Source organism: Tiliqua scincoides, chromosome 2 (assembly GCF_035046505.1).
Source record: "Tiliqua scincoides isolate rTilSci1 chromosome 2, rTilSci1.hap2, whole genome shotgun sequence".
Taxonomy (NCBI): Eukaryota; Metazoa; Chordata; class Lepidosauria; order Squamata; family Scincidae; genus Tiliqua; species Tiliqua scincoides.
Window position 1 is genome coordinate 21,196,416 of NC_089822.1, and position 22,406 is coordinate 21,218,821.

General features: G+C 44.8%; 1 protein-coding gene and 1 pseudogene across 1 annotated transcript in view; both read left to right on the forward strand.

Moving 5' to 3' along the window:
- ITGA1 (integrin subunit alpha 1) overlaps positions 1-22,406 on the forward strand; it is a 91,437-nt gene that overhangs the window by 18,421 nt on the left and 50,610 nt on the right. The window contains exons 2-5 of the mRNA XM_066613849.1: positions 8,975-9,095; positions 9,382-9,494; positions 12,670-12,758; positions 14,772-14,886. Of these exons, the coding sequence (XP_066469946.1) occupies positions 8,975-9,095; positions 9,382-9,494; positions 12,670-12,758; positions 14,772-14,886 (438 nt within the window). The remainder of the gene's footprint in view (positions 1-8,974; positions 9,096-9,381; positions 9,495-12,669; positions 12,759-14,771; positions 14,887-22,406) is intronic.
- Positions 15,584-15,700, forward strand: LOC136642947 (5S ribosomal RNA; annotated as a pseudogene).

Sequence of the window (22,406 nt, forward strand, 5' to 3'; positions counted from 1 at the left end):
GCGAAAGGGCACAAATGTACCCATACCTTAAGCAGGCCTCTGACTGCTGCCCTACCACAAGATGCAGTGCATGCCGCATTGACACAGTTGCACCAGCGTTGGAAAATTGGATAGGATTGGGCTCCAAGACACTTTTATTTGAATAGAAAAACAGGGTATAAACAATTTTAATCAATAAATAACAGTGATATGAATTTCTTGTTCATAGCAAAACTTACCAAGTGCCTCCTCCCACACCTTCCTTTACTGTCAATAACTTGAAACTATCTGTTTGTTCTTTTGCTGGTTTCCAAGGGATCATAAAAGCTCTAATGGATGCAGGCAGGCTTTTATAAGCAATTATTCAGTTATTTTATCAGCCAAAACTCCAAAAAAAGGCACTGAAAACTTTGATTATGCACTCATAGAATGCACTGTGAATCACTAAATCACTTAGTTACCCACAACTTGTTACCAGATGCACTCTTCTCCTTGGAACTTAATCGATAAGAAACACCGTCCCTGCAAGTCCTATTGAACAGAACAAGACATGCCAAAGAGCATGACTGCACTTCATCACACCTCCTAATCACTGTGGTCAAGTTTGCACAGGGGTGGCATGTTCCAGAATATCTCAGATCCGCTGCCTCAGTGCTATTTAAAACACACACACACACACAAAAAAAAACCCTTACCACGTTCCTTGCGGGTGCATTCATGGAGCATGGTAAAGAGGGGAATGATCTGCTTCTTGCTTGAGTTGAGTAGGAAGAAGATAATGTGGTTTGCATTGGCAGCAGATCAGAGGGAGATGATGGCAGCGGCAGCAGACTTGGGGTGAAAGATACCCAAAATCTGTCACCCCCCCATCCCTTGTAATCTGCCACTGTTGCAATCTGTATTAGGTGACCACACTGGGTTACATTGTGTTACATTGTGTGCTGGAAGAAGTTTCTTGCTAAATATGGGAACATAAGAAGAGCTCTGCTGGATGAGACCAAAAGTAACTGGTTCAGTGACTGAGGGCACAATCCTGATCAGGCCTACTCAGAAGTAAGTCCTATTTTGTTGAATGGGGCTTACTCTCAGGAAAGTGTGGTTAGGATTGCAGCCTGAGATGCTATTGTTGGGTCCACAAACACATGAAGGCAGCTCCCCAGCAAATGAACTTGCTAGATTCATATCATCATCATGACTTGCAACCATTGACAGATTTTTTTTTTCCTTGACTTGGTTAATCACTCTTTAAAACCATCTAAGGTAAAGTCTATTATGCTGCCCTGAGAATTCAGTAACTTAATTAGGTGTTGCACGAAGAAGTGTGTGCTTTGTTTTGCCTGTTGTGAATCTTGTGCCAAATAATGTCATTTTCAGTGGATGATCCTAAGTTGTAGTATTGTGAGAGAGAACAAAAATCTGCCTCTATCTACTTTCTGCATAATTTGTTGAGCCTGCATCATGTCACCCCTTAGCTGTCTTTTCTAAACTGAAAACTTCCAAGCACTTCAATCTTTGCTCATTAGGAAAATGATCCAACCCCAACCCCTTCTCCCCTTGATCATATTGCTGGCTCTTCTCTGAACCTTTGCCAGTTCTGCAATATTGTTACAGGATAAGGAGATGACTTTTGAGAGTGATAATTTTAATATTGGAGCAACTGTTCTTACAACTTAGAATTCTAGCTGGACAACTGTTCTGTTAAGCTGACAATCAAGTAGGCTGGAATTCAAGGGGAGGATGGGCCCCACACTTTTGTTAAGAAAATTAAGGAGGCCCCCATTGGTAAAATGATCTGGGGAGGGTCTGGAAATGGGGTGTGTCAGGTGACTTAGGGCCCAATCCTATCCAACTTTCCAGCACCACTGTATCTGCAGTGCAGCCCCAAGGCGAGGGAGCAAAGGTTCCCTTACCTTGTGGAGGCCTCCATAACTACCTCCCACCACAAGATGCAACACACACCCCATTGGCACGACTACACCAGGGCTGGAAAGCTGGATAGTATTTGACCCTTACACTTCTCTCCCTTTGCATAGTCGGTGCATAAGAGAAAGAGCAGTTTGAGTCAGATTTGGGTAGAGGCAGAGGGAGGGAGATAGGATTTGATCTGAAACTGCAAGAGGAAGAATTGGCAGTTAACAGATGCCGACATACTTAGAACATGGATGTAGCCAGGACTGAGGAGAAGAAGAGGCAGGGGTGCAAAATCCCCAGGACCTGGGCTTCCAGGGGGGCCGGGACATGACAAAACAAGCTGTACAGTACGAAACAAATTTATTACAAAATAAATATGGGTACCTCAAACTCAGCCTACCCAGGGCTGCATTTCCACTACAGCTTTAATCTGCTTTCAATGCACTTCTATTAACCCCATGCATTCTGGAGACTGTAGTTTGTTAAGGGTAGTTCTCAGATTCCTGAAAAAACTACAGCCACCCCCACCCCCAAATGCACTGGGGGAATAGAAGTGCATTGAAAGTGGATTAAAGCGCAGTCAAAATGCAGCTTAGGTCTTCTTCATAAGCACAAGGTGACCAGACACCCTCTTTTTCCAGGACATGTCCTCTTTTTCAGCCTCATGTCCTGGAAAAGAACTTAAATGTCCTCCTTTCCCCTGTGAGCAAGCAGCACAAAGCTTTCTTGGAATTAATAAATTCCATGTAATATAGTTTTAAATGTAACAATAAGTAGTATAGTGTTTAAATTAACCACATGAAATCCATATACAGGAGTGTTTTTAGCTTTTATTTTTTCCATGTCCTACATTTTTCTTGGATGTCCTACATTTTGGGATGCCTTGTCCTTTCATGGGAAAGTGAAACTTACAGTTACATCTTCAGACCATAACTAGTCAGCCCCAGCAGTAAGTCACCCAGTTCAGTTCACAGAATTCCTCCAAGGCCCCAGTAGTAAACTCCACCCTTCCTTCTAGTTTAGTGTGTGTCTAGAACATATGGTACTGGATCAAGTCTACATGTGTTCTGGCATTTTTTTGAAGGTGAAATTAACAGTATGGGGTAGGAATATAAGTCTGGCGCACAGAAGAGAAAATAGAAGAGGGGAAAAAAGAAAAGAAAAGGCCAGGCGATTTTCTCTCTCCAGGGCTTTGTTTCAAAATCATCACATAGTAATGAGGGCGATTGTGAAAGCCAGTCCTTGGATGCCCCTGCATTATTATTAGAAGAAAAAAAGGAAATGGCTTTGCTGAGGTAGAAGAGTTAGAAGAAAAGAAACAGAAGCACTACTCAAAATAAGAATGTCAAAAGGAGTTGGAGATGAGAGAAGGCCCTCTCAAACAAGCTTGTATGAGAGAGTACACTCTTTCAGATAGCCTAGAGCTGAAGGCCAGTATTTTTGTTGTTAGATGGCATATTTAATATAAATTAATATACAGTATAAGTTAAATTGTCAATTTAAAACTTGTTAAAACAATGTAGTACCATCTGATTTGTACAAACATTTAGGAAGGGGGGCTCCAATGATGCATCTTGCCCCAGTGCCAGTGCCACCTTTCAGTGGGCCTGGATGTAGCTTGTTTGCTTGCAGGGTTCCATATTATCTAAATCCTCAAGCTTGTATGTTGGTCAATAAAGCAAATATTATAAAGACACTAAATATTGCAAAGCACCGTTCCTGTGGTTTCTCCTCCAGAGGAATGAAATCCAAACAGTGCTGTGCCCCCGGGACCTCTTGCTGCTCAAGGAAGTGGGACACAGTGGAGGTTCTGCTGTGGAATGCATCGTGGATTTGTATAAAGGCAATAGCACAACTCTCTACTGCTGATAAAGCTCTCTTTATATTGGTTTCCCTATGATTAGGGCTGTAGCTCAGTGGTTAAGCACCTGCTTTGTGGTGCAGAAGGTTGTTGATTCAATTGATACCTGTAATTTCCTGGTAAAAGTGGAAAAGATCCCATCTGGAATTGGAGGAAGCTACTACCAAAGTAGCCACATTACTTGGCTAAATGTATTATTATTATTATTATTTATTAACAGTATTTATATACCGCTTTTCAACTAAAAGTTCACAAAGCGGTTTACAGAGAAAAATCAAATAACTAAATGGCTCCCTGTCCCAAAAGGGCTCACAATCTAAAAAGATGCAAAAGCATACCAGCAGACAGCCATCAGAACAGACACTGCTGGGGTGAGATGGGCCAGTTACTCTCCCCCTGCTAAAAAAAAGGAGCACCCACTTGAAAAAGTGCCTCTTACCCAATTAGCAGGGGTTAATCTCAGCACAACTTTTTTTAATGTTCAGTATATACAGGTGTGCCCGCATATCTGCGGGGGTTTCATTCTGGAATCCCCCCACAGATAGGCGAAAACGCAAACGCCCATCCCCGCAGTCTGGGGGCTGCTCTGTCCCCAGAGGCAAGGGCCTCTGCCAGGCTCAGGCTGAGCTCAGCAGCTGAAATAACATGATTCTGGTTTCATGAAGAAACCGGAAATGATGTTTTCAATGCCTTATAAGGCATTGTGAGACCCAGGGAAGCCCAGAGAGAGTGCGTGCAGGTGGTCGTGTGCTGGGGGGGCCCCCAGATCCAATCCATAGATACAGGATCTGCAGATATGGGGCCCCCCTGTACAGTATTATGTTCTGAGTGTCTTACTATCAGGGTAACAGTTTTATTATGCACAACCTTGAGTTCAGATTGGATTTTCCTAACAGTTTCCTTGACGATGAATCTCTGTACTGCTTTTCATGGAATTCTTCCAGCCTGTTTAGGTTATTTTGGGGGGTGGAATGAGGGGTCTTTTTGCAAGTGTAATGCTCCTTTCAGGAAAAGGCCTTCCAATAATACCTGATGCTCCTATAACCTGCTATGATGATACAACCTTATGTCTGCAATCTCTGGAATTCATGCAGTTCTAGAAAATAACCAATCCATTGCTAAGTTTTGCTTGTTTCATTTTCCCCAATTTACCCTACATGGAGTGGAAGCTGCATCAGACAGTTGCCCAAAGTATTATGTGATTCTGCAGCTGTAAACCTATTCCAGTTAAGAAGCAAAGTCTGCTACTTCAGTGTCTAAAAAGCTTTCTGTATTTCTAGGGAGGAAAAAAAAAATTAGGCTGCAAATCATTAAAAAAACTGAGTTTATGTGATGTTTAGTTAAGATGGTTTGTTGGATGCTCTTTGCTGAAACATTATGCTAACTGTCTAACAGAACAATGTAGTCTCCATTGGGCAAAAGTAATAAAAATAAATATTCCTAATTCAGGATGAGAATCAGATCTGTTCCTATTGTATGCATCCTTCATTGGCTCACATGACTTTATTTTGAGTCTCCTATATCTTTTTAAATCTTTCTACTTCCATTCTTTGTTCAAGACGGTTGATAATTAATTTTATTACTGAGGGTATTGTGTGATTTTTAAGGAGTTCAAAATGCATGTGTTGCAATTAGTTTTCACCTTCTTTGTTGTCCCTGTCCCTTGCCATGCACTCGCAGACCTCCGTTTCCCATTACAATATGGTTTTTACTGCTTTCCAGGTGATGGTAATGTGATGTTACTACTTCGGGAGTAACTGCTTTCAAAAAGTTACTTCATGGCCTGACAACTGAGGGAGAGAATCACTACTCCCACCCCAGAAAATGAATACTCAAAGGTGGCACGTGGCTGCTACACATTTAAACTGATTAAAGTTCTGTTTAATTGCTGGAGTTCCCAATAAAATACCAAGTCAGGGTCTACAAAGCAGCTAAGGCGCTAATAAAAAATTCTAACAACTTCACAAAGTTGTAATTCCCACAGATCTTTGATGGAAAGCACGATAGTGAAACCTGTTCCAAACCAGTTTAAAATTCAGGTTGCAGATTGCCCTTAGCTACACAGAGGAAAGCTCAAGTTGCCTCTTTAAGTTCAGATGGTTACTTTGAAAATGTTTGAACAGCTGATGCAGGTCCCTGTTCAAATGGTAGGCTATTGAACATTATTATTTTTGGGTAAGCTACATAGTACATATAATTGCTACTACATTTCTTTTCCAAATAAAAAAATAATACAGGCATGCTGTAGTAAGTTTTGCTTGCCTTTTCAGAGTGGTCCCAGGAGGGTTGCTTCAGTGCTTAATGTTGAATCTAATGTTGAATGTTGCGTGGCTAATTTGTGGAATGTCACCAGAATGACCTTCCTCTTTTTCTATTGAAGTGGTCCCCTTCTTGTTTGTCAATGTTTCTCAATGTTGTTCTCCTGCTGTGCCACTTCACATGGTTCACCTATTGAAAGTACCACCAGAAGTAACTGGTGATTATGCCATTGCCAGTTTTGGAAGGCCGGACACAATGTGACAAACACCAGTAAGAGGATCAGGGCAGATGGGAGGGTTGTTTGAGCATGTGAAAAGCACACACTGTAGCTTTGCCTGCCCAGCTGTTCCTCCTACTGCTGCTCATCATATTGCATTGCTGGTCTCGCTGCCACGTAGCAGGGGCCTGGGTGTCCCGCGAGTACCACTGGACATCACCTCAAGTACCACTAGTGGTACAAGTACTAGTGGTTGAGAAACACTGGTCTCGTAAGTTTGGAGGAAACAACAGTTGTGAAAGAGTTGCAAGTAGCTTGAGAAAGGCATTGCTTCTGTGTTGTGTGTACAAAGTGTTTTTGGTTGAACGGTCATCTCTGTGCCCTAACAGGTTTTGCCAGAAACAAGTGTACACACCATGATGAGTAGTACCCAGAGATGTAATGCTTCACACCAGTGCCTAGCGTCCAGTGATGTAATGACATCACACAACATCACGACATCTCTACCCGGCTTCTCCCCAAGGATGGGGCTTCATGTGCCTCATCCAAGCTTCTTTGAAGATTCCCAGCCTTCACAGAAGCCAGGACAGGGCAATGTGAAGCCAGCCATGCTTCACCCTCAGGGAGAACAATAAGTAACATTCTCCCTGAGGGTGGGACTTTGTGCGCCTCCTCCTGGTTTCTGGAGCCTTCATAGAAGCCAGGATGAGTGCAGTGAAGCCACTGGCACCCTGCTTGGGGGCAGTCATGTGCCCCCTGGTGTGGCGCCAGGGCATGTGTCAGTCTCCACTCAAGATATACCCCTCGTAATACCTAATCCTAACCTCCTCCTCCGATGCAGCCATGCTAACTGAGCAAACACTGTATCTTGTAAGGGGGCAGTCCCAGAGGCCTCCTTGAGATATGGGAACTTACATGGGGGTAAGCCTCCACATCCCCAATGGATCTCCTCATATCTGTAGTAGCCATTTTGTTGGTGCAGAACCAAGGAGAGTAAGAGGGAGAAATAGGGGAAGAAATGAAGATACGATCCTGGTGCATGCTGGTGTTGCCGAAATTCACCTGTCCCTCCCACATTCTGCCTCTGGCCCACACCTCTCCCCACCCAGACACTCCCTGTTCTTCCCCCTGGCAGTGGGTGGATCCTCCATTGGCTCACGTGTGTCATCCACCAACCGTGTGTGCAAGTGGCCTTGTTACACGTGCTGTCTCAGTAACACTTCCACTGTCACAGCAGCACTTCCACCAGCAGAATGCATGTTCCCCTGTCTGATCGACCATAAATTCCTAGTAAATAAACCAGAGTTTCCTGAAACTAATGATTGCATTAAATTGCATTCCTGTTGCATAGATTCCTTTAGCATGAACTGTGGAGCACATCCACTTCAAGAGATTATTACTCAGAAGGGTGCAGATCAACAAGGCCGTGCACAGAAGGAAAAACCAGAAGTACAAGCGGAGTCTATACTTCCGTTCACAGAGTTGCACATTATGTTCAGTTCATGAACTTGTCTAGAACAGGCTGCATGAAAGCCTAAGCAGGATCACTCCAAAACCAGAGTCTGAATTTTCCAGATTCCATTCCTGTTTGTTCACCCAAGAGGAGTTCATTCTGTTCTTCTCCAGCTGCATTGCTTTACTTCTGGATGCTAGGTTAGGCCTTCCTTTATGTAACTGTTACATTTTTATTCTGCTCTTCATCGGAATATGTTCAGAATGTGTTCAGGATGTTCAGTTTACATAGTTCCAGCCTCCCATTTTATTATCACAACAACCCTGTAAGGCTTGGTAGGCTGGAAAATAATGCCTGGCCAAGGTTATAACAGAGAGGTGTTTGAAAATGTGTTATTTACCTTACTCAGAAGTGAATGCATTGTGGGCCAGTCCTATCCAATTTTCCAGTGCCGGTGCAGCCATACCAATGGGGTGTGCACTGCATCCTGTGGTGGGGAGGCACATATAGAGGCCTCCTCAAGATAAGGGAATGTTTGTTCCCTGACCGAGGGGTTGCACCGGTGCTGGAAAGCTGGATAGGATTGGGCCCTGTGTTCTGTAAGACTTAGGATGTAAACCTATCTTACTCACCAGAGGCACCTCTAGTTCTACAGTGTTTTATGCCTGAGTGGAAATTTGAATCCAGGTTTCAGTTCCAGTCCAACATTCTAACCCCTATAGCAAACTGACTCTGCAGCAACCTATGGCCAGAATAACACATCAGTGTGCATAGAATTGCAGCCTTATGTAGTAAGCTTTATGCATAGTGGCATGCATCTCCTGGGCAATTAATCCACTGTACAGCCCAATCCTATCCTTTCCCCCACCATAGCATGCAATCATACCAGAACAGGCTGCACTGAATGCTATGTGGAGAGGGGGGCGATGGCCAAGAGGCTTGGAAGAAGTAAGGAAAAATATTTCATTCACCCAAAAGGAGTTCAATATGTTCTTAATCAACTGTACCCCAATGTATCTCCTTACCTCCTCGGTCTCCACTCCATCCCATCCACTCCCCCATTCCATTCCATCCACCCTACCTTCAGTCCCATGCTGAGCCAGATTCTGGAGCAGACCACTGCCAGCTGCCTGTGGCCCACTCTGTGCAACACCACTGTAACTAGGATAAAGTTACAAGTCATAAAGGGCCTGATAAGATGGCACCATTAATTACTGATCAGAAATGCCCCTAATTGTCCTGCGTCCATCCTGACACAGTAATTCATGCTTGTCATTTCTGGCTCTTTCAACAGCTCTGCTGCACCTCACTGTGACATTCAATGTGGATGTGAAAGATACAATGACCTTCAGTGGCCCAGTGGAGGATATGTTTGGCTATACTGTTCAGCAATTTGAAAATGAGGAAGGAAAATGGTGCGTTTATTTTTATGCATTCTGCCCCCTCTCAAACACATAAACAGCAAAAGCCTTTCCCCATCTCCTGTTCTTGATATGTCTGTTACCCTCTGTTATCTTTGTTTTATGCAGCGGACATTTTATTAAACTAATTTATTTTTAATTAATTATTTATTTTAATGAATTAAAATAAACTTATTTTAACCTCCAAAAACTTCAAAACAGGAGGTTATTTTAACTTCCAAAAACAGGGAAACTGGTATGTTGTGTACAGAAGATGACTGTGCTTTCTTTCACGTTTCAGGGTGCTTATTGGTTCACCCTTAGCTGGTCAGCCCCAGAAGAGAACTGGTGATGTCTATAAATGCCCTGTAGGACAGGGCAATGGTTTACCATGTGTAAAACTGAACTTACCAGGTAAGAAACTAACAGTGCAATCCTACAAATGCCTATGCAAAAGTAAATCCTATTAAATTCAATAGGACTTATTCCCAGGAAAGTGTGTTTAGCACTGCAGCCTTAAAATTCAGAGTAGGTCCAACACATAGAGATGGTTAAGGCAACGTGTATATTTTTTTACAGTTCTGTTGTCATGTCAGAAAATTCTTCCTGAGTCAGTCCAGAATCATCCTCTCACAAAGTCTATGCTGATTATAAACAGTGAGCGAAAGCTTTTCAGAAGTATACATAAAAACAAGAGCCCTGCTGTATCAGGCCAAAGACCCATCTAGTCCAACTTCCTGTATCTCACAGTGGCCCACCAGATGCCTCAGGGGCAGCAAGAGACCTGCAGCCTGGTGCCAATCCTTTTCATCTGGCATTTTGAGGTAACCTACTCCTAAAATCAGGAGGTTGCCCATACCCATCATGGCTTGTAACCTGTGATGAACATATGCAGAAATCTGTCCAATTTCCTTTTAAAGGTATCTAGGCCAGGTGCCATCGTCACATCCTGTGGCAAGGAGTTGCACAGACTAATTACCTGCTGGGTAAACAAATATTTTCTTTTATCTGTTCTAACTCTGGCAACACTCAATTTTACTGGATGTCCCCTGGTTCCAGTTGGTGTTGTGTGATATATACCCATCAAACCAGCTGTCACTTTGCCAGTGCTAGTGTTTTCTCTATGTAGGTGGGACAAAAGGAATTGCTTCTTTACACAACGCATGATTCATGGAATTTGCTACCACATGATAGGGTGATGGCCACTCACTTTAAATCACTCACTGATTAGATAGATTTTGGGAGGACGTCTTTCCATACATAGCTTCTAGTCATTTATTTACTTATGGCACAATCCTATTGTGTCTCTGCATTTGTGGAAGGGTGGGAGATTGGCGGATCAGGTCCAGGAAGTGGGTGGAATCAGTGATGACAGTGCATGCTCTATCCTATCCTCCTTCCCAGGTCAGAGCCACTGATACAGATCCACTCAGACTTGGGCCAGCTATTTAGCAGGCACAGGTCTGTGTAGACCCATTGCCATGGCTGGAGCTTTCCCTGGGGCAAGGAAACAAATGTTCCCTTACCTTGAGGAGTCCTCCAGGCTACAAAATTCCCCTGCAGGCTACAGCACAAGCTGAGCTGGCCCCACTGCATCAGCGAGGGGAAGGGGATTTCAATAGGAATAGGCTGTTACTTATACAGCACCATCAATGGACATAAGGCTTTCTATCACATATACAGACAGTCACAATGAGTGTATGATGCATGTATCAGTCAGGATGGCTATGCATTACCTTCAGCTTAGAGGCAATAGGCAGTAGAAGGGAGCAAGAGATGGGTATGTCTTTATCACCTGCTTGTGGGCTTCCCAAAAGAATCAGTTTGGGCACTTTGCAGAAAAGGAAATGTGATTAGATAGGCCTTTGGCCTAATTCAGCAGGGGTTTTCTTGTGCTCCTCTGATATTTTGGCCCAAATTTCCCTGCCATCTTTTCTTCTTTGTACATGTCTTCAGGTTTTCTTTTTCTGAATGGAATCTAGAGCAGTGTTTCTCAATCTGTAGTACTTGTACCACCGGTGGTACCTGAGGTGATGTCTGGTGGTACTCGCAGGACCCACAGATCCCCACCATCTGGCAGCAAAACCAACAGTGCAATGTGACAAGCAGCAATAGGAGGGTTGGCTCAACAGGAAGAACTCCAGCCTGTACTTTTCATGCACTCGAAGAAGCTCTGAGTCTCTTACCAGTGTTTGTTGCAATTGCATCTGGCCTCCTAATCCAGAAGTAACTGGTAATGACATCATTGCCAGTAACTTCTGGTGGTACTTCTAATAGGTAGACCATGAGAAGTGATACAGCGGAGGACAACATTAAGTAGTGCTGATCTAGAGAACAAGCGTTCTACTCATGCAACAAGACTTGCAAATTCCTCCTTTCCATTGTAGTCTTGTTTGTTATCATAATCTCCAGAACTGGGTCAGCTATTCCCCAACTGCAGCTAGGGAAAATTGGCATATAACCTGGAGAAAATGGCATAGCACCTGAAAATTGGCATATCATATTACTGGAGATACCCCAACAACGCCCAGCATAAGAATTGTCTTCCATTAGAGGGCTGCACTGCCCTCTGCTCCCAACTCTATCAACTTCATTTATTCATGATCAGAAATGTGGGAATCCCAAATTCAGATAATGTGGCCCATGTTCATATTCATTTATTTTTTTAAGTCTTCAAAAACTTCAGTTTATATTATCAAATGACAATTTCTCTCCTGGGACTTCACAGTTCCAGAGATTGGCTCGCTCTCTGTTCTTTCTGCTTAGCCTTTCTCTTCCTCCGCTGACATGAAACTGAAGCTTTGCTCACATTCCACTTTGTCCTTTTCCCAAAAGCCACATGCCTTTAATCTGTGCCTGTACGTAACCATCCACTTTAGTTGTTTGTCTGCAGAATTCCCCAATGCATGAAGCATGAGTTCATCCTGCCCATTTTCCTCATGTTTGGCTTAATTAAGAATGCAGTTTTTCCTCCAAAATCCAAGTTTTTTCTCCAAATCTCCAGGTGACATTCCACCACTGCCCACCAGCACAGGCCCTCCTGCCCTCTTCACAAGCCTGTTTGGGTGATTTGCCTGTGCCTATGCAGGTCTCCAACTTAACTAATGGGGGGGGGGGGAGAGTGAGTTCTAATACATTTGTGAGTGTGTTAACTAATGGGGGGGTGAGTTCTAATACATATACTTTCCCATAATTCTTCCAACTTCCTACTGGAATACCACATAAGCCTCCAATCTCTTCATTTTAATTAAATGAATTGCCCATACAGCAAAGAAATCATACAGAAGTTGAACATGTTTCTTCCTAGAAAGTTTTATGCCAATGCTTATCTCCTGCTGTTTTGACATCCTCTTTGAGGTTCAAGAAAGGGATGAGAAACAATGTCCCAGACGAAGTTTCTGGGATAAAAGCCAGGCTTTTGACATGTTCATCAGAATCCTAATCAAGGGGAAACAGGGAGGGGGAGGGAGCCAGAAATGATCTGTGTTTTATATAAGAGGGCGGCTGTTTTAGGTTAGAGAAACTAACTGCTCGATTTGACATTTAGTTTTCACATTTCCACATTCTTCAAATGTTGTTCTATTTATAGCGGACACATCCATTCCTAATGTTGCCGAGGTAAAGGAGAACATGACACTTGGAACAACTTTAGTCACCAATCCAAAAGGGGGTTTTTTGGTGAGCAAATTCATTTTACATCAGTGTAAATAATGTGCTTATTATTTGTATTTCTGTTAATGCAATACAGACTAAACCTGCCCCCGTTCCAATACACCAATAACCAACTTTCATATTTCGGGAGACCACTTTACCCCTATGTAAATGCTACCTTTGCAGGCCTGGGCAGAGGGCACCTGGGATTGTGTTGTCACGCTAATCCTACTCTGACCCTCCAGGCAGTCATCTTTGTATGCAGCGACAAGGTAGGAGGAGAACTCACTCGTCATTCAGAACTTGTCACTGCAGACAAAAACTGAACGTGCAAAGGGTGGTTATGCATGTGCATCATCAGCAGGGAGTAAGGTTAGCATGGTGCAATCTCACATGGAGGGCTTACATCCCTGGATGGGCTCGCGATATCTGATTGATGACTGATCATCTGATTGTTCAGGTCCTTACATGATTGTCACACATGCCTCCCTTTCTTTAGAGCAGCGATTTTCAAACAGCATGCCATGGTACTTTGGTATGCCACACATGGTCTGCAGGTGTGCTGTGAGAGTTTGGAGGAGGGCTGCCCTACTAAATTATTAGCCCTATTGTATTTATTAATAGGGCAAATGGGAATATTATTATTATTATTATTAACAGTATTTATATACCGCTTTTCAACTAAAAGTTCACAAAGCGGTTTACAGAGAAAAATCAAATAACATAACTAAATGGCTCCCTGTCCCAAAAGGGCTCACAATCTAAAAAGATACAAATGAATACCAGCAGACAGCCACTAGAACAGACAGTGCTGGGGTGAGGTGGGCCAGTTACTCTCCCCCTGCTAAAAAAAGGAGCACCCACTTGAAAAAGTGCCTCTTACCCAATTAGCAGGGGTTATAATCCCCCACCTGGTGTGTCGTCAATTGTGTAAAACTGATGGTGTGCCTTGCCAGTTTTAGCTTCTTGTCAGTGCGCTGTGAGATGAAAAAGGTTGAAAATAGCTGCTTTAGAGTGATTATATGCCATATTAAAGCTGGCACCACCTAAGTTAGGGTTTTGCACTTAGGACCACATATTCTTGACCACAGCATTCCATACAAGTATGTACATTTACTTACTATGTCTATATCACATACAATATCCAGAAAAAGAACCTTGTGTTGCACAAAATTTTACATTGAACAACTCTCCTTGAACAGAGACAGATGTTATTATGGAGTCTAATTCAATAGGTTGCAACAACTTGAGTTAAAACTTAAACCCTGTTTAAATTAAGGCATGAATATAGGCCTTCAAGCACCAGGTCAACAATGTTCACTGGTCAGACAAGGTCACTGCAGTTCTTATTGTACACACTGCCCGCGTCATCTATTTTTGAACTTCCTCTCAATCATTCTTCACACATCTTGGCTCCTTATGTTCACCACAAAGTCATTTTTGACTTCTGGAAAATGATCCCCTTTTGTCTGCCCCAACCTTATTTTCTGGCAATGTGATATCTCCCTTTCAAGCCACTTTCCTTTGTTTCCTTCTTTTCTCTTTATTGCCCTGTTCTAATGACCTCTGCACAATGGTCAGTTCCACTTTGGGCAAAACCACACCACACCAGCAGACTTGTGTAGACTCGTGTGTCCCCAGTCATGTGCAAAGAGAGGAGTAATAATAAACTTTATTTATATCCTGCCCTTCTCCCTAAAGGGACCCATAAAGAGTATGTGAAGTAAAAAGTTTGTTTCACCCTGTCTTGATAAAAATGTGGTAGGGTTGATATGAGGTCGGACAGGAAAATGTTATTGGGGCTACAGCTGGCTTTTGGGCTGCTGGTTGGCAACCCTTGCTGTAATTCAGTTTATGATAATCCCTTGTCATAATAGCGTCCCCTTACATTGACATCCCACGTTTTACACTGTCATGTTTTACTTCAGCAAGCAGCTTTGGAGCCAATGTAGAAATAGCAAGAAGTATTAAAAATTTCCAGATAGCTTATTTCCAGATAGCTTACAATATTGATATTGTAACCTTTTCTTCTTCTTGAAGGCATGTGGGCCTCTTTATGCGTACAAGTGTGGGCGCTTGCACTACACGACCGGCATCTGTTCCAACGTAAGCTCTACGTTTCAAGTTGTAAACTCCATTGCTCCATCTGTGCACGGTATGTTTTTAAGGAGGCTGTTCTTGTATGTGTTGTGAGTAGCGTACCAAGAGAGAGAAATATATACACGAAGGCAAACCAGGAGCAAAAACTATTTTCCAAAGCTACCAGCATTACCAAGTTAAGTAAATGTTATCATTGTCCGCGTATAACTTAGCTGCTTGCTACCTCTGGAATTCATTTTAGCATAAACAGAGTTTGGGATGCTATGTCACGAGCAAGTAGGCTAAAAATAACCTTTCACACAGTCACAATGAGCTAAGAGTTTCTTTAGAGCAAGAAAATGAACGGGGGTTCTCAAACTTCTCAGGAGTAAACTTCCTGAAGTAAGTCTTTGCAGGGAGGGGGTGAAGGCAGCAACGTGATCCCCAGGATTGTGTCGCTAGCAGGGGCAAAGGGGGTTGTTTTTTACTTACTGAGGGGTACAGCAAGCTGCAGGAGTTGTGGGGAGCCCCACGCCGCCCTCTGCAGGGCTCCCCAAGTCTTAGAATGTTGAAAAGAAGTGATCACAAACCACTTCCAGTTTGCAATTGCAAAACATTCTAAGACTCGGGGAGCCCTGCGGATGGCTGCATGGAGCTCCTTGCAACTCCTGGACATTGCAGCAGCCATCTGTAAGTAAAAGCACCCCCCCCTTTGCCCCCATTAGCAATGTAATCCTGGGAATGACAAAACTGCCTCTCTTTAAGAGGCTAGTGGCAGCAACTGTTACCCTGCACATGCCCAATCTCATCTGATCTTGGAAGCTAAGCAGGGTCAGGCCTGGTTAGTACTTGGATGGGAGACCGCCTGGGAATACCGGGTGCTGTAGGCTTATTCCATAGTCTTTCGAGACTGAAGGTTGCCAACCAACCAACGGCAGTGACACACAAGCTGGTGGGTCTCAACCCACCAGTTTGAGAACCACTGGTTTAAAATGTCCTCATGCACTACTCTTGTAACCTTCACTTCAATAACTGAGAGCTCCCAGATAGAGGTCCTATTCAAGTTTTGGAGACAGAAAACCTCTCCAGCTAGATGCTATGCAGTTGAGGAGTTGAGGGTGTACATTGGCATCCCCAATCATAGGACACAGTTGCCATCTATGCCAACAGCTGAAGGTGACATGTGGGCTTGCCTGGGAGTTTCATAATGCACATATAATACTATGAACATTCATCAGATTTGTAGATTGAAAGGTTATGGCTAGAGGGAAATCCTCTCCAGTGTTTGTCAAGATATGACCTGATTGCCACTGCACTGTAGAAGCCTTATAGCACAATCCTATGCACGTTTACCAAGAAGAAAATCACAGTGTATTCAGTGGGGCTTACTCTCAGGAAAGTGTGCATAGAATTGCAGCCTCAGGGCCCAATCCTATGGGCTCCTTCTGCTGACAGAACTAGGCAGAGGTGTCACTAGAGGTGTCACCTGGTGCAAGAGCTCACTGCGTCACCCCCATGATGGACCTCATTCCATACCAAACCATATAGAATGAATAACAGTATCGTATGCACAGCTGAAATGCAGTGGCATCTTTAGGGTTCGTGCAGCCCTCATTAATTTAGGCTGCAATCCTAACCACACTTTCCTGAGAGTAAGCCCCATTGAACAAAATAGGACTTATTTCTGAGTAGACCTGGTTAGGATTGTGCCCTTACTGACTTACTTTATTTTATTTTAATATATAATGTTACAGGTTACTCAACAAATCAATAACGAACAAAAACAACTTGATGACATTTACACAACTGAATAAGAATTCTAGTATTAGCTCTGATAAATGGAAATGAGAGCTGACTTGTACTAACACCTTATTGGTTCCATGTATAAGTATTGGCAACCTTCAGTCTCGAAAGACTATGGTATCGCGCTCTGAAAGGTGGTTCTGGCACAGCATCTAGTGTGGCTGAAAAGGCCAATCCGGGAGTGACAATCCCTTCCACACCGGGAGCAAGTGCAGTCTGTCCCTGGTCTGTCTCCCTGGCTATGGGCCTTCCTTCTTTGCCTCTTAGCCTCAGACTGTTGGCAAAGTGTCTCTTCAAACTGGGAAAGGCCATGCTGCACAGCCTGCCTCCAAGCGGGCCGCTCAGAGGCCAGGGTTTCCCACTTGTTGAGGTCCATCCCTAAGGCCTTCAGATCCCTCTTGCAGATGTCCTTGTATCGCAGCTGTGGTCTACCTGTAGGGCGCTTTCCTTGCACGAGTTCTCCATAGAGGAGATCCTTTGGGATCCGGCCATCATCCATTCTCACGACATGACCAAGCCAACGCAGGCGTCTCTGTTTCAGCAGTGAATACATGCTAGGGATTCCAGCACGTTCCAGGACTGTGTTGTTTGGAACTTTGTCCTGCCAGGTGATGCCGAGGATGCGTCGGAGGCAGCGCATGTGGAAAGCGCTCAGTTTCCTCTCCTGTTGTGGGCGAAGAGTCCATGACTCGCTGCAGTACAGAAGTGTACTCAGGACGCAAGCTCTGTAGACCTGGATCTTGGTATGTTCCGTCAGCTTCTTGTTGGACCAGACTCTCTTTGTGAGTCTGGAAAACGTGGTAGCTGCTTTACCGATGCGCCTGTTTAGCTCGGCATCGAGAGAATGAGTGTCGGAGATCGTTGAGCCAAGGTACACAAAGTCATGGACAACCTCCAGTTCATGCTCAGAGATTGTAATGCAGGGAGGTGAGTCCACATCCTGAACCATGACCTGTGTTTTCTTCAGGCTGATTGTCAGTCCAAAATCTTGGCAGGCCTTGCTAAAACGATCCATGAGCTGCTGGAGATCTTTGGCAGAGTGGGTAGTGACAGCTGCATCGTCGGCAAAGAGGAAGTCACGCAGACATTTCAGCTGGACTTTGGATTTTGCTCTCAGTCTGGAGAGGTTGAAGAGCTTTCCGTCTGATCTGGTCCGGAGATAGATGCCTTCTGTTGCAGTTCCAAAGGCCTGCTTCAGCAGGACAGCGAAGAAAATCCCAAACAAGGTTGGTGCAAGAACACAGCCCTGCTTCACTCCGCTTCGGATGTCAAAAGGGTCTGATGTGGAGCCATCGAAGACAACAGTGCCCTTCATGTCCTTGTGGAAGGATCTGATGATGCTGAGGAGCCTGGGTGGACATCCAATCTTGGGGAGAATCTTGAAGAGGCCGTCTCTGCTGACCAGGTCGAAAGCCTTTGTGAGATCTATGAAGGCTATAAAGAGTGGCTGTCGTTGTTCCCTGCATTTCTCCTGCAGTTGTCTAAGGGAGAATACCATATCAGTGGTGGACCTGTTGGCTCGGAATCCACACTGCGATTCTGGATAGACGCTCTCTGCAAGTACCTGGAGCCTCTTTAGTACAACTCGGGCAAACAGCTTTCCTACAACGCTAAGGAGAGAGATGCCGCGGTAGTTGTTGCAGTCACCCCTGTCACCTTTGTTCTTGTACAGCGTGATGATGTTTGCATCCCTCATGTCTTGAGGTACTCCACCTTCTCTCCAGCAGAGACAGAGGATTTCATGCAGCTCAGTGACGATGATCTCTTTGCAGCATTTTAGGACTTCAGCAGGGATGCTGTCTTTTCCAGGTGCCTTGCCAAAGGCAAGGGAGTCCAGGGCCACGTGAAGTTCTTCTAGGGTTGGTTCACTGTCAAGCTCTTCCAGCACAGGCAGGCACTCAATGTTGTTCAGTGCTTCTTCGGTGACTACATTTTCTCTGGAATATAGCTCAGAGTAGTGCTGCACCCAGCGTTCCATCTGCTGCGCCCGATCCTGGATGACCTCGCCTGTGGCAGACTTCAGAGGGGCAATTTTCTTCTGTGTTGGACCTAGGGCCTGCTTGATACCATCATACATCCCCTTGATGTTGCCCGTGTCAGCTGCTATCTGTATCTCGGAACAGAGCTGGAGCCAGTAGTCGTTAGCACATCTCCTGGCAGTCTGTTGGACTTTGCTGCGAGCAGTTCGGAGGACCTGCAGGTTGCGCTCACTGGGACAGACCTTGTATGCTGCTTGAGCTCTCCTCTTTTCCTCAATGACTGGTGTCAACTCCTCAGAGTGGGCTTCAAACCAGTCTGCCGCCTTGTTGGTCTTCTTGCCGAATATGGACAAGGCGGTGTTGTAAACGGTATTCTTGAAATGTTCCCATCTGTTGGATGCGTTTGCATCGGCCGGGCCTGGAAGAGATTCCTCAAGCGCTTGTGCAAATTCCTCCACTTTTCTCTGATCCCGGGTCTTGCTGGTATCAATGCGAGGTCTTCCTTCCTTTTTCGTGTGATACAGTCGCTTTGTTTGCAGTTTCACTCTGCTGCACACCAGGGAGTGGTCAGTGTCGCAGGCAGCACCATGATAACTGCGTGTGATCTTGATGCTGGGAAGGCTGGAGCGTCTGGTGAGGATCAGGTCGAGCTGGTGCCAGTGCTTTGATCTTGGATGTCTCCAAGAGACTCTATGTTGGGGCTTTGTGTTGAAGAATGTGTTGCTGACACAGAGACCGTGATGACAGCAAAACTCTAGCAGGCGTTGGCCATTTTCGTTCATCCTCCCAGTGCCAAACTGACCTAAGCAAGTGGGCCATGAACTGTTATCAGCACCAACTCTAGCATTGAAATCGCCGAGGATGAACAATGGCTCTTTTACAGGGATTTTCTTGACAGTGGTGGCCAGGTCATCATAGAATTTGTCTTTGGCTTCTGCTGGAGACGACAGAGTCGGTGCATAAGCACTGATGAGAGTGATAGGTCCTGCTGATGACTGGAGCTGCAGGGACAAAATTCTTTCACTTCCCACAGTAGGTGGGATGATGGATTTCAGCAGGGTATTTCTGACCGCAAAGCCAACACCATGTTCCCTGGTTTCGTTTGGTGGTTTTCCCTGCCAGAAAAATGAGAAATTTCTCTCCTTGACAGATCCGGAATCTGGCAGCCTAGTCTCTTGAAGGGCGACGATGTCCATCTGCAGTCTGCTCAGCTCCATGTCGATGACAGCTGTTTTGCGTGCGTCGTCTATTTCTTGCAGGTCATCAGAGAAGCCAGGTGTCATTGTCCTAACGTTCCAGGTGCCCAGCTTTAGGGCAGTAGTTTTCTGTTTTCTGTTGCATGGTGCAGAGTTGTCGATCCGCTTGTCGGTTTTCACCCTAAACCCCACGCACCCCATGAGGTTAACGGACCGTGGCGAGGCAACACCTTACTGGCTGGGGACTGCCCAGCTTAAGGCGGGCGGTAGCTGCCCAATGAGATGCAATGATCTCTCCCACCGTCGGAAGCAGCCCCTGGCGTCATGCTCTACACCAATCGAGCGAAGACTTATAACCGGTAAACTGCTGCTTCCCGTGTTGTGCCGACGCCGTATGGCGAAGTTGGAGTGTCCTCTCCAGTGCGCGAAGCCTGGGTAAAGAAGGTATGGAGGATAGGCTGTTACCCATGCAGCAAATCCCCCCTCTCCACGTCGCTGGAATGGTCCAATGGAAAGGCAGAAGCCAATACGGTTGGTTCCAGCGGCGTCGCAGGAGTTGCCAGAACGTGACTGTGTTCAGCCATGAACTGCCTAAGGGACTCCGGCTCCTGATTTTGCCTCGAGGTTGACTCCTGAAGCCTTTTCCAGAACTGGATGTAGCCACAAGGCAGTGGAGGTTTGGGATCAGAGTTTCCTTCTCTTAGATGAGCTGCCTTCCTAGGCTGACGAGTCCCATCTACCCGGTGGCTGTTTAGTCGCCTCTTACGACAAGTACAGCCAAACTGAGGGCCTATTCTTGGCCCCCATGTAGTGTTAGAATAATACCTCATTAGCTCACAGAACAATCGGTCTCATTGGTCAGTTAAGGTTTTAGAAATTCACTTTTTGCTACATAAGGAAGTTGTCCTTTTCTGGTCATTTGGCTATAACTTTTGATAGAATGCAGCTACTTCAGTGCAGTTTATTGCATTCTGCATTAAATTACCCATTGAATTTTGGCCAGTAGTGGTGTCACCTCTCCCGTGTCACCCGGTGTGGGCCACAACCCCCTGGTGATGCCACTGGAATTAGTGTTCCATCAGCAAAAGGCTGTCTCCATTGATGGTACAGAAGCAGCAACAGAGCACGCAATAGGGCGCCAGCATGAATGGCTGGTGACTGCATGCATGTGCCATCAGAACACCCAACCACTGTTGGCAAAGGTACATTGGTGGTAGGGGTAGACAGCAAGCAGGGAGCAGGAGTAACAGGAAATTTTGGGGCAGCACCTGGGGGCATGTCCGATGACGAAGAGGGTGGATCTGGTGGCAGTCACATGAATTAGATCTTATCCCCCACTTTTTAGTTTGCCTTGCCCTCTGATTATCCTTGGACGTATGCCAGCCATATAACTGGCATAGGCTCAAGGAGACCCATAGGACATCAAAGGACCTACGCAGAGATAAGGCAAAAATATTTTCCATGGTGCAGTTGCATGCTTCAGTGTGCGGGGGGGGGGGAGTAGAAGTGGGCAGTTAATCTACCTACTTAAACATCAGAGGGAGATTTGGACAATTTCCAGGCTTCTCCCTGACCTTTCTCATCATGTGCTTTGCTGGTCTGCAAGACAAGATCCAAAACAGAGGCCCACCTTGTCCTAGTTTTGCAGTCCAGGAGCCAAAGTGTTCCATCCTTTGTACTTCTCACTAGAGCTAAAAACCAGTGAAGCCGTCTGTAAAAAACTTTTGTGAATTATTTTACTTCCCAGTGATCCCTTTTTGAGGGCATCCTGTCACATGTGGTTTTATTTGTTCCTTTTCCCTTCATTTTTTTGCTCCCTAGCTGAGGACAAGTCTAAGTAATACCAGACTGACCATCTTTCTTTACTTTGCCAGTCATTCTCCCTGTGCCTGAAACAGATTTTTCCCCTTGGGCTCAGGTCAGATTTTACACTTTTTTATTACACATGTGAGCCATCCCATCCATTTCTGCATATGCCAGTGTAATATGAGAGCCTGTTTATGGATATTGGCTATAATTTCTAGGAGGCATAATTTTCTTCCCTCTCAGCTTCTGAAATGAGACAAATTTGCCAGGCAGTAACCACAGGTCATGTGTTTGTGAAAGCACACGCACTAGAATAGCCAAGATGACTAAAAAGCAATGGATGAACCAGTCTTTAGGAAAGATCTTTATGGCAAATATTTCAGATCTTTATGGCTAATCCAGTACAGACTCTTTAAACCTCATATTTTATTTTTAATTATTAGAAATTACAATTGAGGATATTCTTTAATCTTAAAAACACTTTTGCATTCATAAAGCATGTGGCCTGGATTAGCATGCAAACATTATGTTCCTAATCATGTAGCCATGGTTCCTCTCACACTCCCTCTTCCCATCTGCAGTGTGCCAGTTCTTGTGACACATGCATTGGCATATAACATCACCTCTGATAGTGAGTCTGCATTTATATCAGACAGAAACCTTAACAAAGTTGTTACCATTCCACCCCATCATCCCCAGAGTCCAGACAACACAGGATGCCCTTTCACATGTTGCCTTTTAAATTAACCATACCTTTATGAAGCCTACCCAACCCTGTATTAACTATTTTATTGTCCAAGTTTGTGAGTGGT